Below are 15,354 nucleotides of genomic sequence, written 5' to 3'. Positions count from 1 at the left end.
GACCCGGGCATCGGCATCCACCGGGCATCTATCCCCCAACCCCACCGACAGTCCGGGCTCCAGATGGCCCCATCTGCTCGCTGCCCAGACACCACCCAGACAGGCCCCTCCCTCTCAGATAGGCCCTCCGCAACCCGTGTCCCCGGACAGGACCCCTTATCCCCCTGGCCGGGCAGACTGACCTCTGAGGCCTTAGGTTGACAGAGGGACACCATTCCCTAATTCTAGCCCCTATTCCACCTCTTGGGACCTCCTCTGGGTGTAAGTTGGGCCCAGTCCCTCTTGCCCTAGCCCTCAGAGCTGAAACTGAACCCGTGGGACCTGTGGTTGGCTGATTTGGAGCGGAGCAGACAGGAGCAGCTGGCGTCCCCTGGGGCCCGATGTGGCACAGACCAGCAGGCCTCCGGGTTCCTGGGGAGCCCGTGAGGGTGCTCTCAGCCCTGGGCTCCATGCTGCCCTATGGGGGAGTCACACCCGTTCCCTCTTCCCCTGGGCTGGTTCCAGCCTCTCTCAGGAGAGGGGCTGGGTCCTGCGGCCAAGGGCAAAGCCCCCTTCCTGCAGTCTCTCCCCCTAGGCGTCCCTGCAGGGCACTGGAATCAGAGGCCACAGTCTGTGGAAGCCAGAGCAGGGAGGAGTCCCAAGCTGAGGTTGGGGATAAACTGAGAGAAATGACCAAACTACCCTCCCTCCCCAACACACCAAAGTTGGGCTGGGTTTGGAGCCGGTGGCCTGGGGAGGCTGCCCACAATTACCAGTTTGGGAGTTAGTTAGTTCCCACCCATAGAAGACTTGACACGTAGTTAATCTTCACTTCTGGGGAATTGACTTAAAGGGGCAGTATCACCTAAAACCTGGGCTCTTGGCTAAGCCCCCTGCACCCCGCTCTGTCATGAGAGCCCCTTCAGAGAGGCTACTCGTGGTGGCAACGGAGCTCGGGCCCATCAGCATTTCTCAGGGACGCTCAGAGTGTGGTTTGGTCGTTATTACAACTATCTGGTGGAGGGAAGCAGCAGCTCCTCTGTCCAGTCCTGACTCAGAGAGGGGAGGGGGCTGACCTGTGGTCACACAGCAGGGAAGGAAGGTAACCAGAGAATGTGGCAGGCATGTTCCTCAAAGTTGAGGTACTTTTCATCCTTCAAAATGCATTTGAGTTCTGTCTTCTCAGCCCCTGAGCATGCCAGGACAGCTTAAAGTTACAGGGAGAAAGTGAAGCCCAGAGAGGGTCAGAACCTGCCTGAGGTCACACAGTGGATCACAGACCTATGATTGGGACCTGGCTTCCTGCCTTCCTCTGGAGCACACCTGCTTCCTCTGCTCCCAGGAGAGGCCAGCCCTGCAAGTGTTGGTGCTCCGGGGGTCAAGGCTGCCTCAGGGTTTGGTCCTTCAGTGGCTGTGCCCCCTCACCCTTCTTCCTCCTGTGTCCTCAGGTGTGCCACAGACCACAACGTGGACACCACCACAGAGATGCTGCAGGAGTGGCTGGCTGCTGTGGGCGATGACTATGCTGCTGTGGTCTGGAGGCCTGAGGGGGAGCCCAGGTGGTGACCTGAGGGGAACGTTTTCTGGGGAAGATGGATAACAGCTGCAGCCCAGAGAAGGAAAGGGACAGCCCCGAGCCACAGCCTCCAGACCAGGGCTCTGTCCACTGCCCTGCAGAGAGGGACACCACATGCACCTACCGCATGGGAACATCTCATCGTTTTACCCCCTCAGGTCCTACCCAGACGAAGAGGGCCCTAAGCACTGGACCAAAGAAAGGCACCAGTTTCTGATGGAGCTGAAACAGGAAGCCCTGACCTTTGCCAGGGACTGGGGGGCTGACTATATCCTGGTAAGAAAGCCTGGCCTACAGTTGGGCTTCCCACAGGTGGTGGCACCTGTCCTTGACAGAAATCTTGGCGTGACTTAACCACCTGTAGGCTGGCTCCTTCAGCTAGCAACCTGGGTCAGAACCCAGATCAGATATTGAGCTTGGATCCCTATGCTTGAGCTCAGACTTGGTACTAAACCTGGATCCCTGAGTCAGAGTGCAGGGTATATACTGCGACTCGATCCCTGGGCTAGAGCCCAGAGTATAAACTGAGCCTAGTTCCCTGGACTAGAGCTCAGAGTAGGTCTTTGGATTTACTTCCTAAAACTTCAGATAAAGTTCTTAGATCAGCAATTCGGGTATAATCTCTGGACCCAATCCCCAAGCCAGTGCCCCAGACTAGATTCTTGGTCCAGAAACGGATCTACTGGTTTATAGGTTAGACCTCTCTGAGGGAACCCCATTGGATCCTGGGAGACTTTCTGGGTTTCTGGAAATCTGGAGGGATCCCACTCAGTGAATCCTTGGGGGACTGCAGCCCAGACAAGTCTGGGGCCTGTGACATCCCCCTCCCCACAGTTTGCAGATACGGACAACATTCTGACCAACAACCAGACACTGCGGCTTCTGATCGAGCAGGGGCTGCCCGTGGTGGCCCCGATGCTGGACTCTCAGACCTACTACTCCAATTTCTGGTGTGGGATCACCCCTCAGGTAAGGCCGGGTTCGGGGGCCTCAGGAGGCTTGAGGTCTGAGAGGAGGGACATGGAGAGACTGAAGGCCTTAGGGTCTGTGGGCCCTGGCAGGGGAGTAGTGTGCTGGGGATGGAGGGGCGCCCTCTCACAGCCCAGAGCCACCCCTTCCCCAGGGCTACTACCGCCGCACAGCCGACTACTTCCCTACCAAGAACCGCCAGCGCCGGGGCTGCTTCCGTGTCCCCATGGTCCACTCCACCTTCCTGGTATCCCTGCGGGCGGAGGGGACAGAACAGCTGTGCTTCTACCCCCCTCACCCCAACTATACCTGGCCCTTCGACGACATCATCGTCTTCGCCTACGCCTGTCAGGCTGCTGGTGAGGACAGCTCTCCTTGAGCCTTTCTCCCAGGCCTCTAGGCCTTTGCACATGCTATTCCCTCTGCTTGGCGTGCTCTTCCCCACTCTGCAATTAATCTTTTTAATTCCTGTGTGTCCTCCAGGTCATAGCCTTTCTTGGGCCCACTGCCCCAGTAGGTTAGATGTCCTTCTGGCCGTCCCCACCATGGCACTTTCACGTATTCCTTCATTAGGCAAATATTTATGGGACACCTACCAGGTGCCAGGCACTGGGGAGACAGCGGTGAGTAAAATCAGGCAGTCTCTGACCTCCTGGATCCTCCAGTCCAGTCAGTCAAAGGATCACACAAATCAATGTCCAGTCACAATGACCGGAAGAAGAGCTTTTTGATTATAGGTGTTTTGGGAGCTTAGACTAGAGTTAACCTGTCAGGGAAGGCTTCCTGGAGGATGTAAACTTTGGGGCTGAGATCTAAAGTATGGGCAGACATTAACAAGGTAGACAGAGCAGGACAGAGCATTTTAAGCAATGGGACCAGCAGGTGCAAAGGCCCTGTGGTGGCAGGGGATGCAAGAAGGCAGGCAGCTGGAGCACAGTAAGCAAAGGGGGCATGGTGCAGGCTGAGGCAGGAAAGGTAGGCAGGGGCCAGCTTGTGTGGACCTGATGGGCAAGCATCTGGTCTTTAGCCTGTGGGTGTCGGGCAGCCATCAGAGGATGACGTGATTGGATCTGAACACTAGAAAATATCATTCTGTTGTCAGTGGTTATTTTTAAGATGAAGGTTACTAGAAAGTGTTTGGGTTTGGGGAATTCCCTGGCGGTCCAGTGCTTAGGACTCTGCTTTCTCTGCTGAGGACTCAGGTTTGATCCCTGGTCAGGGAACGAAGATCCCGCAAGCTGTGTAGCGCCGCCAAAAAAAAACAAAAAGGAAAAAAAGTGTTTGGGTTTGGATGGGATAAACCCAGTTCTGAGGAAGAGTCGATGTTGAGAGTGAGACAGAGATACTGCTGTTGGAATAAAGATCTTGAGAAGGCTACAGAGAATGTATTTCATGGTGTGCACTCATGGGTGGCAAGGACATGAAGGCTGTCTGGTGGGTGGAGAACTCTGCTCATGGTCAAGTTGAATTAGAAGTGATGATTTAATCAAGAAGTGTTGCACTTGGGCAAGCAGTGTGTGAGAAGTGTCCAGGGAGAAGAGTGTCATCTTTTTTTTTTTTTTTTTTGAGTGTCATCTTTTTTGTGTGTGTGCATGAGGTACTAGCAACATCTGCAGTGCAGAGATGCAGGAAGAAAAAAAAATCAAGTGCAGAAAGAGAATGAAGGTGAAACAAATACATGGAGAAAAAAATGAGAAGAAGCAAAAGTATTTCCTTTTTTTTTTTTTTTGGCTACACCGGGCGGCTTGTGGGATCTCAGTTCCTCAATCAGGGATTGAACCCAGGCTCAGAATCCTAACCACTAGGCCACCAGGGAATTCCCTATTTCCTTATTTTTTTCATTCCTACCTCTACTTTGAGTATCAGCCGCTCTTTATTGGTCAGCGGTTTGTAGGAATTTCGTGAACAGGGGTTTTGTGTCCATCATTCATGCTTCCACCACCTGCACTGGGCCAGGCTTTGTGCTCAATGCTGGGCCTGGAGTTAACTCTTTTTTTTTTTTCTGTTGTTGTTGTTGTTGTTTTTTTGCGGTACGCAGGCCTCTCACTGTTGTGGCCTCTCCCGTTGCGGAGCACAGGCTCCATAGGTGCAGGCTCAGCGGCCATGGCTCACGGGTCCAGCTGCTCCGCGGCATGTGGGATCCTCCCGGACCGGGGCACGAACCCGTGTCCCCTGCATCGGCAGGCGGACTCTCAACCACTGCACCACCAGGGAAGCCTTGGAGTTAACTTTTTAATAGATACCATGTGCCTGCCCTGGAGGACTCACAGTCTATAGAAGACAAAAGCTAAATAAATAATTATAATAAAGATGATAAACATTGAAGGAATAAAAAAGGCCACTCTGGTTGCCAGGTGGAGGACAGCATGGTGGGGGCAGGCGAGGGGGTAGGGTTAAGTGTAGGGATCCAGGCTAGAGGTGATGGTGCTGGATTGGCGAGGGGGGTTGGGCAGAGGTGGGAAAGATTTAGGGGGTGGAGCAACGCCCGGTGGCATCAGGTGGCTGTAGCCAGGTGTGAGTTTGCCTGCTCCTTCCTCACCTTGATCCCCTGAGGGCAGGGACTGTCTGTCTTTCTCACCACCAGCAGCCAGCTGGTGCTCTAGACGCGTCTATTGCGTGAATAAACCATTTCGGCAGGAAGATCCCTTAGATATTGTTTGAGCCAAGCCGTTTCTCCCTCCAAGCCCAGGTGGGAATGCCGGGTCCCAGACAGGACTCACGTGGTGGGTCACTGGCAGGACTGGGCCTAGGACCTCCCATCTGGGTTCTGAGAGCCCCACCCTGCACTCCAGTGCTCACTCGGCCTCTCTCCGCAGGGGTCTCGGCCCACGTGTGCAACGAGCACCGTTATGGGTACATGAACGTGCCTGTGAAATCCCACCAGGGGCTGGAGGATGAGAGAGTCAACTTCATCCACCTGATCTTGGAAGCGCTGGGTGAGGGCTGCGAGCCGGTGTGTCCCCCCTCCCCACCGCTGGGGTTGAAGCCTCTCCCCAACTCATTCCCTGACTCTGGGCAAGTCCCTTTTCCCCCTGGGCCTCAGTCTGCCCATCCGTACAATGGAGGCAGGTGGATTCCATGATCTCCTGCTGGGTATTCTGCCAGGGGGCAGGAACGAGGGGTGCTAGGACTCCAGGGCTGCCGCTGACTAGAGCCAGTAGGGACTCATGATGGGGGGGTGCTTTCCTCTGCAGTGGATGGGCCCCCCATGTGGGCCTCAGCTCATGTGTCCCGGCCCCCAAAGAGGCCCAGCAAGATGGGGTTTGATGAGGTAAGTCCTCCCGGCCTGCAGGATTGGGGCCAGGAGGTGGGTGGGCTCTCCCCTCCCCCTGCACCCACTCCCCTGCCTCCCCTCCTCTTCCAGGTGTTTGTCATCAGCCTGGCCCGCCGGCCCAACCGCCGAGAGCGCATGCTGAGTTCGCTCTGGGAGATGGAGATCTCTGGGCGTTTGGTGGATGCCGTGGATGGCCGGTGAGGCTTCCTGGGTGGGGACAGGACCCTGGGCAGCCAGTGGGGACCGGGTGGTCCATCACAGCTCCATGGGGGTGGGAAAAGCAGACAGTGAGCTGAATGAGTTTGCCGTTCTAGGAGGTATTCAAACAGGGCCTGAGTAATTCTGTCTCGGAGAGTCCCAGGGCAGACAGAACAGGACAGGGTGCCCTCCCTCAGCCCACCTGAGGGAGGAGAGTACAGTGGTTAAGGCCCAGGGTCTGGAGCTTCTGGGCGTGGTCACCAGCTGCGTGACCTCCATCTCTCAGCCCTACTGTGTAAACGGCGAGTAACTGCCTTCCTCTTAGGGGCTTGTAAGGGTTCAGTGAAGGTTTAGCCAGGGCCTGAAATGTAGTAAGTATCCCAAAGGTTAATAATGTCTTCATTACGATTATCAGGGTTACTCTTTTCCATCCTGAACTTAGGTCCCTGCTGGGCGGGGCGAGGGTGGGAGCAGGCCAGTCGTGTTCCCCCGGCAACCAGGGGTCACACGGCCCCACGTGCCCACTGCTGTTTGCTGCATACGCCCCGGCCCTGTGGACTGCAGGATGTCCATCCTTTGCTTGGGCCGCTGCCTAAGAAGTATCCGCCGCGTTCCCCGCATTCATCCTGGGGTGTGTCCCCCTCAGACTGCTGCCCCCTCCCCTTAGGATCCCCCCCGCCCGAGGTGGCAGTGGCTTTCCAGGTCCAGTCACTGATGGCTTCAGGCCACACGAAGCAGTAACAAGACTGAAGCCTCCTTCCAACCAGACTCCAGTGTGACTGTCCCCAACTTGCACAGGCCAGTTCCCCCTGGACAGGTCCCTGGCGGGCACCCCTGACCCCCTTATACCATCTGCCTCAGGACACTCAACAGCAGTGTCATGAGGAGCCTCGGCGTGGACCTGCTTCCCGGCTACCAGGACCCTTACTCGGGCCGCACACTGACCAAGGGCGAGGTGGGCTGCTTCCTCAGCCACTACTCCATCTGGGAGGAGGTGAGGACCCCCATCCACTGCTCTGTGCCAGCACTCGTGTGACTGGGGGTTGACCGAGCACACTAACAATGACCCGGCCAGCAGCTTTCAGCCTCCTAAGGGCCCAACCCTATACCTTATTCACCCTGCGGTCTCCACTGAGCACCTGCTGTGTGCTAGGAGAGCTTCTGCTCTGAGAACACAGAGGTGAACAAGAAGAATGCAGCCGGTCCCTCCTGGGGCAAAGGGACCAGAGCAAGGCGCAGAAATCAAGAAAGAACTAAGCTTGCCGCGGAGCGGGGATATACAGGCTGTTCGAGAGTGCGGACTGGCCCGGCCTCCTGGCCTCCTGTGGGGTCAGGGTGGGCATCGCCATTGAGGGGCAGGGAGGGGAGGCTTCTCAGCAGAGGAAGGCAGTGCGGGCACAGGCCCTGGGGCTGAAGGAGTTGGGTGTGTTCTGTGTGGGAAGAAGAAAGGCCTAGGGCTTGGCCAAGCAGCCTCAGCCCTGGGCTGGGGTGTGAGTGCCTGGGAGAGGTCACTGCCTGGACACAGCAGGAGAGGACCCGGGCCTGGCCCTCCAAGGGGCGCCCCCTCCAGGAGGTGGAGCACAGACTCACTCCTTGTTTTTATTTTCTACTGTAGCCAGAATATGGGCGTGTGAGCTTATATTTCTGCTTTTCTGCTACCTCTGAACAGATTGAAGGATGATGTACGTTTCACCACTTACTGTGCTGATCTCATGCTCTTTTCACATTTCCAACAGTTACAAAAAGTATTTTTTCTCAGGGATGTGTGGGGCTAGGGCCTTCCTCCACCCCCCCAGCCCCCCACCCCCCAGCCTAGCTTCCTCGAGGAAAGCCCAAGAGGCAGAAGTGAGGAGCCAGGCCCTGGAGTCCAGCAGATGTGGTTCAGATCCCAGTTCTGCCACTTCCTGGCTGTGTGTCCTTGGACGAGTGGGTTCATCTCCCTGTGTCTCCATCTCCTTGCCGCAGTACAGGGACATCATGCCTCCTGAGGGTCCCTGGAGATGAGCACTGTGGCCCCAGTGCTCAGTGACTGCAGCAAGGGTTCTGATTGCCATTGTGATCTGCTTGGAGAGCGAGACTACCCTCTGGACCCGTCTTCCATCGGGAGAAACCACTCAGAGACGGGTCCCCTTCCCCGAAGGTCACGTAGCGCAAGGGCAGGGCTCACAGGCCCCCTTACTTTGCCGGTCTGATTCAGGGCCAGGGGTGGAGGGAAGAAGGGAGGCCCCCCCCGCCCCGCCCAGCCTTTAGCAGCTGAGCGACGCAGCCAGGGCTGAGCATTTGGCCTGTAACTGAGGCCAGGAGTGTCTGTCAGAGTCAGCCAGGTGGGAGGGGTCTAAAGAGCCTCCCCCACCATGTACCACAGGTGGTTGCCCGGGGCCTGGCCCAGGTCGTGGTGTTTGAGGACGACGTGCGTTTTGAAAGCAATTTCAAGATGCGGCTGGAGCGGCTGATGAAGGAGGTGGAGGCGGAGAAACTTCCTTGGGACCTGATGTAGGCAGCCTGTGACCCCAGGGGCCAGGGAGAAGGGTGGGCCTCCAGGGGTCTGCCTCCTCCTGAGGGGTCCTGGGACATCTACAGTGACTCCTGGGACCCCTGGTGTCACCTGTAGCTACCTCGGCCGGAAGCAGGTGAACCCTGAGGAGGAGGCAGCCGTGGAGGGGCTGCCGCACCTGGTGGTAGCTGGCTACTCGTACTGGACACTGGCGTACGTCCTGAGCCTGGCTGGCGCCCGCAAGCTGCTAGCCTCCCAGCCCCTGCACCGAATGCTGCCCGTGGATGAGTTCCTGCCCATCATGTTTGACCAGCACCCCAAGTGAGCCTCAGATGGGGGCAGGGCAGGGTCAGCCTGTCTCGAGAGCCCACCTCAGCAAGTAGTAAGTCCCCTCACTGGGCAGGTGGAGAGACTGAGGCTGGCAGGGCTGAGTCACTTCCTTCTTGTCACCAAGGAATAGCCCAGCTTAGCCTTGGAGTCAGACCAATCTATGTGTGAATTCTGTGATGCCCTGTGGTTTTCAGTCAAGCGATTTTCCTGTTCTGTGCCTCAGTTTCCCCATCTGGAAAATGGGGATAAGAGAAATCCTGCCTCAGGATTAGATGGGGAGGGCAGTCAGGTGCTCTGGGGGTGAGGTGCCTGGCTCCGGGCTGACATGGGTCTGGGTGGAGGGGCCTACCCCAGCCCCCCTGAGCCAGCCTCCCGCCTCCCAGTGAGCAGTACAAGGCACACTTCTGGCCGCGGGACCTGCGGGCCTTCTCAGCCCGGCCCCTGCTCGCTGCTCCCACCCACTACGCGGGGGACGCTGAGTGGCTCAGCGACACAGAGACGTCCTCGCCCTGGGACGATGACAGCGGCCGCCTCATCAGCTGGAGTGGCTCTTATAAGACCCTGCGGGACCCCCGCCTGGACCTGGCCGGCAGCAGTGGGCACAGCCTCCATCCCCACCCCCAGGATGAGCTCTAGGTGGGCCTCGGTTTTCTCTCGCCTTCAACGACCGACTCTGTGTTTGGGTCTCCCTTTCCTCTTCTCAGCTGTCTTCTCTCTTTCCCTCTCTCTGTCTCGGGCTTTCTCTCTCTCTGTCTCTGTTTGTATCTTTGACTGTGTCTGCATTTCTCTGTCCACCTCTAACTCCCTCTCTCTCGCTCTCTTTCTCTCTGCCCATCTCTATCTCTTTGTGTCTCTCACTATCTCTGTATCTGTTTCTGTCTCTGTCTCTCACTGTCCAACTCTAGTTCTTTCTACTTCTCTCCTCTTACCTCTTTTGTCCCACCAGGTCAGGCTGGTGACTCCAGAGAAGTACCAGGGAATAGGCCATTGCTGTCCAGGGAGCAGAGCAAGAGCCGCCACCAGGAACCATAGACCCAGTAGAGACCTGGCTGCCACCTTGGGCATGGCCACTCTGCCCTCTGGACTCGTCTTCCATTGGGAGAAACCACTCAGAGACGGGTCCCCTTCCCCAAAGGTCACGTAGCACAAGGGCAGGGCTCGCAGGCCCTCTTACTTTGCCAGCCTGATTCCGGGCCTGGGGTGGAGGGAAGAAGGGAGGGCCCCCAGCCTTCAGTTTCAAGCTGGGCGGACACAGGAGCCCTGCCCCCAGCTGAGGACCCAGCTGCTGGGGCCCCTCTGCCACCTTCTACCTCCACCTCAGTTCCCTATCCAGCTTGACACATGGGTCTCACCTGCCACCCTCTTCCCTGGCCAGTGGGAAGTGCAGGGAGCTGGGAGGAGGACCCAGCACACAGTAGGCCCTCAATAAAAGCTGGCTGGTATTGCACTTTATACTTCTTAACTCATGGTTGAGCCTCTTTGCGTGTCCTGAGGGCTGGGAGGGAGGCGTTCCTGATCTGTGGATGAGCAGGTGGAGAGACAGAGACGGGAGGGCAGCCTAGAGAAGGAGTCAGGGGATCGATCTGGCATCACGTCCTCAGTCTGCTCATTGGTGAAGTGGAGGTGGGAGGAGAAGTATCTCATGGGCCAGGTGGGTATAAAGTAGCCAGGCCTGGAGCCCAGCCCACAGTGAGTGCTTACCCACTGCGGCTGTCGTGGTCATCACTGGCCTCACCTTGCTGGCCAGGGTGGGCCCAGGCCAGACCGAGGGCTGCTGAGGCCTCCTTGCCTTTGGATCTTCACTTGTGCAGTTGGAACCCCTCCCCTGGAAGTGGCTGGGGAGATCCAGGGCTCCCCTCCTGCCACTAGTGTGGCAGCCAGAGGGCGCAAGGTGGCAGAGCCTGGACCTTGTGGGCCAGGGCGCCCTCTGCTGGTTTGGGGCCAGCAATGGGAAGGGCGCCTGGGGCATTTGGAATCCGCCCCCTGTGCTCTGGGTTACTTGCAGCAGCTTCACCTTCTAATGCTCTCCTGCTTGGGAACTGCCGGCCTTCCTCTCTCCCCACCCCTGGAAGGCCCAGCAACTGTCTCCACTGCCTGCGCTCAGGCAGCCGGAGGGGATGGGGAGGCGACTCCTTGTCTTGCCCGTAGCTGTTGTGGCTCCACCAGCGCAGGACCTGCCATCTCCAGGTTTCCTCCTTCAGAGGAGCCCCTCCCCCATGCAGCCCCTTGACTTGGTCTTGTAAGCTCCTGGGTCCTGGCAGAGTCAGTCAGGCACCCCCTGGGGCTGGGCTTTCCCTCCTTCCGTACCAGGGATGAGGTCCTGCTGGCCTGGCTTTGGTTCCAGAGCTTGGCATGGCTCTGAGAAGGACTTTAGGCCAGAGCTGTGGCATTGGTGCTTTGTTCATTCCAAGACCAAAAGCTATTGATTCTGGATGGCTATGACCTTGAGTAAGTCACTTCTCCCTTCCAGGCTCCAGGTGTCCCTTTCATTCATTAAAATGAACATTTATTGAGCACCCTCTATGGGCCATGTTTAGATACTAGGGATACAGCGGTGAATAAAACTGTCCCTCAAAAATCCCTGACCTCATAGAGCTGACATTCTAGTGAGGGAGACAGACAAAAACAGAGAAGCAAATATTGGAGGTTGTTAAGTCCTACAGAACAAAATGAGGGAGGAAATATCAAGTATGAGCTGAGAAGTTAACACATGAACAAAGACTTCAAGGAAGTGAGGGGACAAGCTATGGGGATATGGGAAAGAAGACCATTCTAGGCCAAGGGGGCAGCATATGCAAAGGTCCTGAGGCAGGAACAGGACTGGCAGGTTCAAAAGACAGGGAAGATGCCACTGTGGCTGGAGCAGAACGAGCAAGGAGGAGCCAAGTTCTGGAGGTGAGGGAGCCAAGGTCAGGGCCAGAGCACGGAGGGCCTTGGAGGTCATTTTGGCTTTTACTCTGAGACAGGGAGCCCCTGGAGGGTTTGAGGCAGACAAATGACACAATTTAATTTTTATTTTAACATGATTACCCTGGCTGCTGTAATGAAATGTAGTTGGATCCAGGGTAGCAGTAGGTAGATGGGTTAGGAACCCATTGTAATAATCCAAGTGAGACATGATGGTGCCCCAGACCAGGGTGTTAACAGTGGGGTCGGTGAGAGGCAGCAGCAGAATTTCAGGAGGAGACACTGATACGCCACCGCTGGGAGCTGCTCCCTGCGCTGCCTAGCAATGGTCAACCCCTCTGTGTTCTTCCACATTGTCAGCGAGCCCTTGGGCTGCATCTCCTTCAGGCTGTTTGCAGACAAAGTTCCAAAGACAGCAGAAAACTTGCGTGCTCTGAGCACTGGGGAGAAAAGATTTGGTTATGAGGGTCCTCCTTTCACAGAAGTATTCCGGGATTTATGTGCCAGGGTGGTACCATCATGGCACTGGTGGCATCCAGCTACAAGGAGAAATTTGATGACGAGAATTTCACCCTGAAACACACAGGTCCTGGCACCTTGTCTGTGGCAAATGCTGGACCCAACACAGGTGGTTCCCAGTTTCTCATCTGCACTGTCAAGACTGAGTGGCCGGATGGCAGGTGTGTGGTCTTTGGCAAGGTAGAAAAGGTCATGAACCGTGTGGCAGCCGTGGACCACGCTGGATCCAGCAATGGCAAGACCAGCAAGAAGCTCACCATTGCTGTCTGTGGACAAATCTAGTAAATCCGACTCGTGCCTTATCTTAAACAGCCCATTCCTTCCGTAGCTCAGTAGAGCATCCCTCACCCTCATCTGCTCGTGACATCCTATAATCTTTGTGCTTTTGCTGCAGTGCTTTGGGTTTCACATTTTCCATTCCCCGCTCCAAGTCTAGCTGAATTGCAGAGTTAAGTTCATGATTATGAAATAAAAGCTAAACAACAACAGAGAGAGAGACCTAGACAGATTGAGGATAATGTCAAAGTTTTGGACCCAAATTACTAGAAGAATGGAACTGCCATCAACAGAAATGGAGAAAACTACAGAGTGTGGGGTAGGGGACTGGCTTGGGGCGGGTCAGGAGATCATTTTCAGATGTGCTACATTTGAGATTCAGGTGCAGGTGTCAGTGAGTTAGATACACGAGCCTGGGATTCAGGGGTCGGGTCTGGGCTGGAGATAGAAGCTTGGCATCCCCTGTCCTGACCCAGAAGTCCTGGCCCCAAACCACACACCCCACCACCTGTTACCTGGGGAGCTGGTTGAAATGCAGATTCCTGCCCCCTCCTAATTCTCCTGCCCAGGGTTCTGATTCAGTAGGTTGTGGGTGAGGCCTGACTGTTTTTGAACAAAACTATCGCAGGTGATCCTGAGGAGCTGACAGGTTTGGGAACTGTAGCTAAATCTACATACGGTAAAATTTACTTTGATTTTTTTTGGAATGAATGAGTCTCTAAATTCTATAGTGCTTTACAGTTTTCAACAGTTTCACACACATGATTTCATATAATTCCATAATAACCCTGTTTTTCCCCTAACCCTCTACTGCACCTCCCCCTTCCCTGTCCCCACTGGTAACCCCTAGTTTGTTCTCTGTATCTAGGGGTGTGTTTCTCTTTTTAATTATGGACATTTATTTTATTTTATTTTTTTATGTTGGGGGTAGGAGTTTATTAATTTACTTATTTATTTTTGCTGTGTTGGGTCTTCGTTTCTGTGTGAGGGCTTTCTCTAGTTGCGGCGAGCGGGGGCCACTCTTCATTCTTTTTTGTTTTATTCACCAGTTTGTTGTATTTTTTTTTTGATCCCACATATAAGTGATATCATACAGTATTTGTCTTTCTCTGTACTTTGATGATTTTTGACAGATGTAAAGTCATGCCACCAGTACTACAGTGAAGATACGGAATATATACATCCTCCCAAAAAGTTCTCCTCTGCCTCTCTGCAGTCGATTCCCTTTTCCCACCCCAGTCCCTGGAAACCACTGATCTGTTTGCCTTTTCCAAACTGTCACCTGGATGGAATCATGTAGTACCTGGCCTTTTGTGTCTGTCTTCTTTTATCCAGTATAATGTTTTATTTGGAAGTTTTATACAAAACTGAGCTTTAAAGTCTTCCCTAATATTTTATACCACAGTTTCTAATCCTAATATATATTATGAAGAATGAAGTATGAAATTTTCATCAAGACTTCCAAACGTCCCCCAATACCCACCAGACTACTCAGATGCTGTGTAAATATTTTGGTTTTCTGTGGGTGCCCTGCTCTGAAAAAAGGCTGGGAAGTCTTTCTCCAAGGCATACCCACTGCTTGGGGGAGGCATGGGGAACTGCGAGAAAGTGAGAGTGGGGATGGGTCGGGGCAAGAACCAGGTCTCCTTCTCGCTCCTGCTGGACCACTTCTAATCTGCTCCTCCCCCCACCCCGCTACTGCCACAATAGTGTGCAAACCAAGAGACAAGGGGCTTTGCTATGAGTAGATGGCAGCTTTGGGGCATTGGCTGTTTGCCAACTGTTTCACCTGCTTGGGGAGCTCTTTTTTTCCTTCCGGTTTCTTAGCCGAATTGTAGATGCTGGAGAATTCCCTGGCGGTCCAGTGGTTAGGACTCCGCACTTTCAATGCTGAGGGCCCTTGTTCAATCCCTGGTGGGGGAACTAAGATCCCTTAAACAGCAGGGCGGCCAAAAAAAAAAAAAAAAATGAAGGGATACTGGAGAAGAGCCCTCCCTGCAAACCTACTAGTCACAGCGTAGGCCTTGCGGGCAGAGAAAACTGGCTTGAGTTGTCTTAGCCCCTTCTAGCTCTATGACCATGGGCAACTGTCCTGACCTCTCTCGAGGCTCAGTTTTCTGCTCTGTAAAATGGGACTACACTCAAGCCGACCTCACCAGATGTTGTGAGGATTCATTGAGCTAATGCAGGTGAGCGCGGTGCCTGGCACAGAGGGAGTGCTGCACTGAGGGTCACTGGTATCACAGTGACCCTCCAGACGATGACAGTGAATCAGGATGGACTTGGGTGGTCTGCCTGAGTCAGAGGAAAAAGTGTGGCAGGGAGAAGGAGGGTGTCTCTGTAAACAGGTAGTCTAATTTCCAGTTTCACCTCTGCCACTTAATTATCTGTACCCCTTGAGCCAGGTCCTTCTCTCTGTAAAATGTGTTTCCTTCATTAAAATGAAGGGGCATGACCAGATTTGCCCTCCAAGATCACTCCCAGATGGTCCGGGAAGTGGTTCTCAAACTTTAGAGTCCAAACTGTACAGTGCATCCGAATCACCTGGAGAACTTGTCAAAACACAGATTGCTGCTCCCCCCGCCCCCCAGTTTCTGATTCAGTAAGTCTGGGGTGGAGCCTAAACAATGTGTGTTTCTAACAAGTTCCCTGGTGATGCTGATGTTGCTGGTACAGGGACCCCACTTTGAGAACCGCTGCTTTGGGCCACCGTAGAACCTGGACTCTCTTCTCAACTGAGTCCAGCGTCCATCCAATCTCAGAGGCCCAGGGTCACTGAGGGGCTGGTTAAAGGTCCAAGAGGAGCCAATCCTTGATAGGGCCTGGGAGAAT

General features: G+C 54.8%; 1 protein-coding gene and 1 pseudogene across 16 annotated transcripts in view; both read left to right on the top strand.

Moving 5' to 3' along the window:
- The window catches only part of CERCAM (cerebral endothelial cell adhesion molecule), a 29,751-nt gene extending 19,469 nt beyond the window's left edge, over positions 1–10,282 (top strand). For 9 of the 16 annotated variants that reach the window (XM_060300362.1, XM_060300357.2, XM_060300360.2 and 6 more), the window contains 11 exons: positions 1,428–1,538; positions 1,714–1,831; positions 2,390–2,524; positions 2,679–2,883; positions 5,341–5,460; positions 5,719–5,995; positions 6,858–6,990; positions 8,362–8,489; positions 8,608–8,811; positions 9,204–9,456; positions 9,767–10,282. In XM_060300362.1, coding sequence (XP_060156345.1) covers positions 1,465–1,538; positions 1,714–1,831; positions 2,390–2,524; positions 2,679–2,883; positions 5,341–5,460; positions 5,719–5,995; positions 6,858–6,990; positions 8,362–8,489; positions 8,608–8,811; positions 9,204–9,456 — 1,647 coding nt within the window. In that variant the 5' untranslated portion in view covers positions 1,428–1,464 and the 3' untranslated portion in view covers positions 9,767–10,282. Of the gene's footprint in view, positions 1–9; positions 1,342–1,427; positions 1,539–1,713; positions 1,832–2,389; positions 2,525–2,678; positions 2,884–5,340; positions 5,461–5,718; positions 5,996–6,857; positions 6,991–8,361; positions 8,490–8,607; positions 8,812–9,203; positions 9,457–9,766 lie in introns of those variants that run through there. The other 7 variants (XM_060300366.1, XM_060300367.1, XM_060300368.1 and 4 more) reach the window with 4 other exon arrangements.
- A 1,761-nt stretch (positions 10,283–12,043) lies between these two features.
- On the top strand, positions 12,044–12,584 carry LOC132597393 (peptidyl-prolyl cis-trans isomerase A-like; annotated as a pseudogene).
- The last annotated feature ends 2,770 nt before the right edge of the window (positions 12,585–15,354 follow it).

This window comes from Globicephala melas, chromosome 6, assembly GCF_963455315.2.
Source record: "Globicephala melas chromosome 6, mGloMel1.2, whole genome shotgun sequence".
NCBI lineage: Eukaryota > Metazoa > Chordata > Mammalia > Artiodactyla > Delphinidae > Globicephala > Globicephala melas.
The sequence above is the reverse complement of the archived record's forward strand: the minus strand, read 5'-3'. Positions and strand labels throughout refer to the sequence as shown.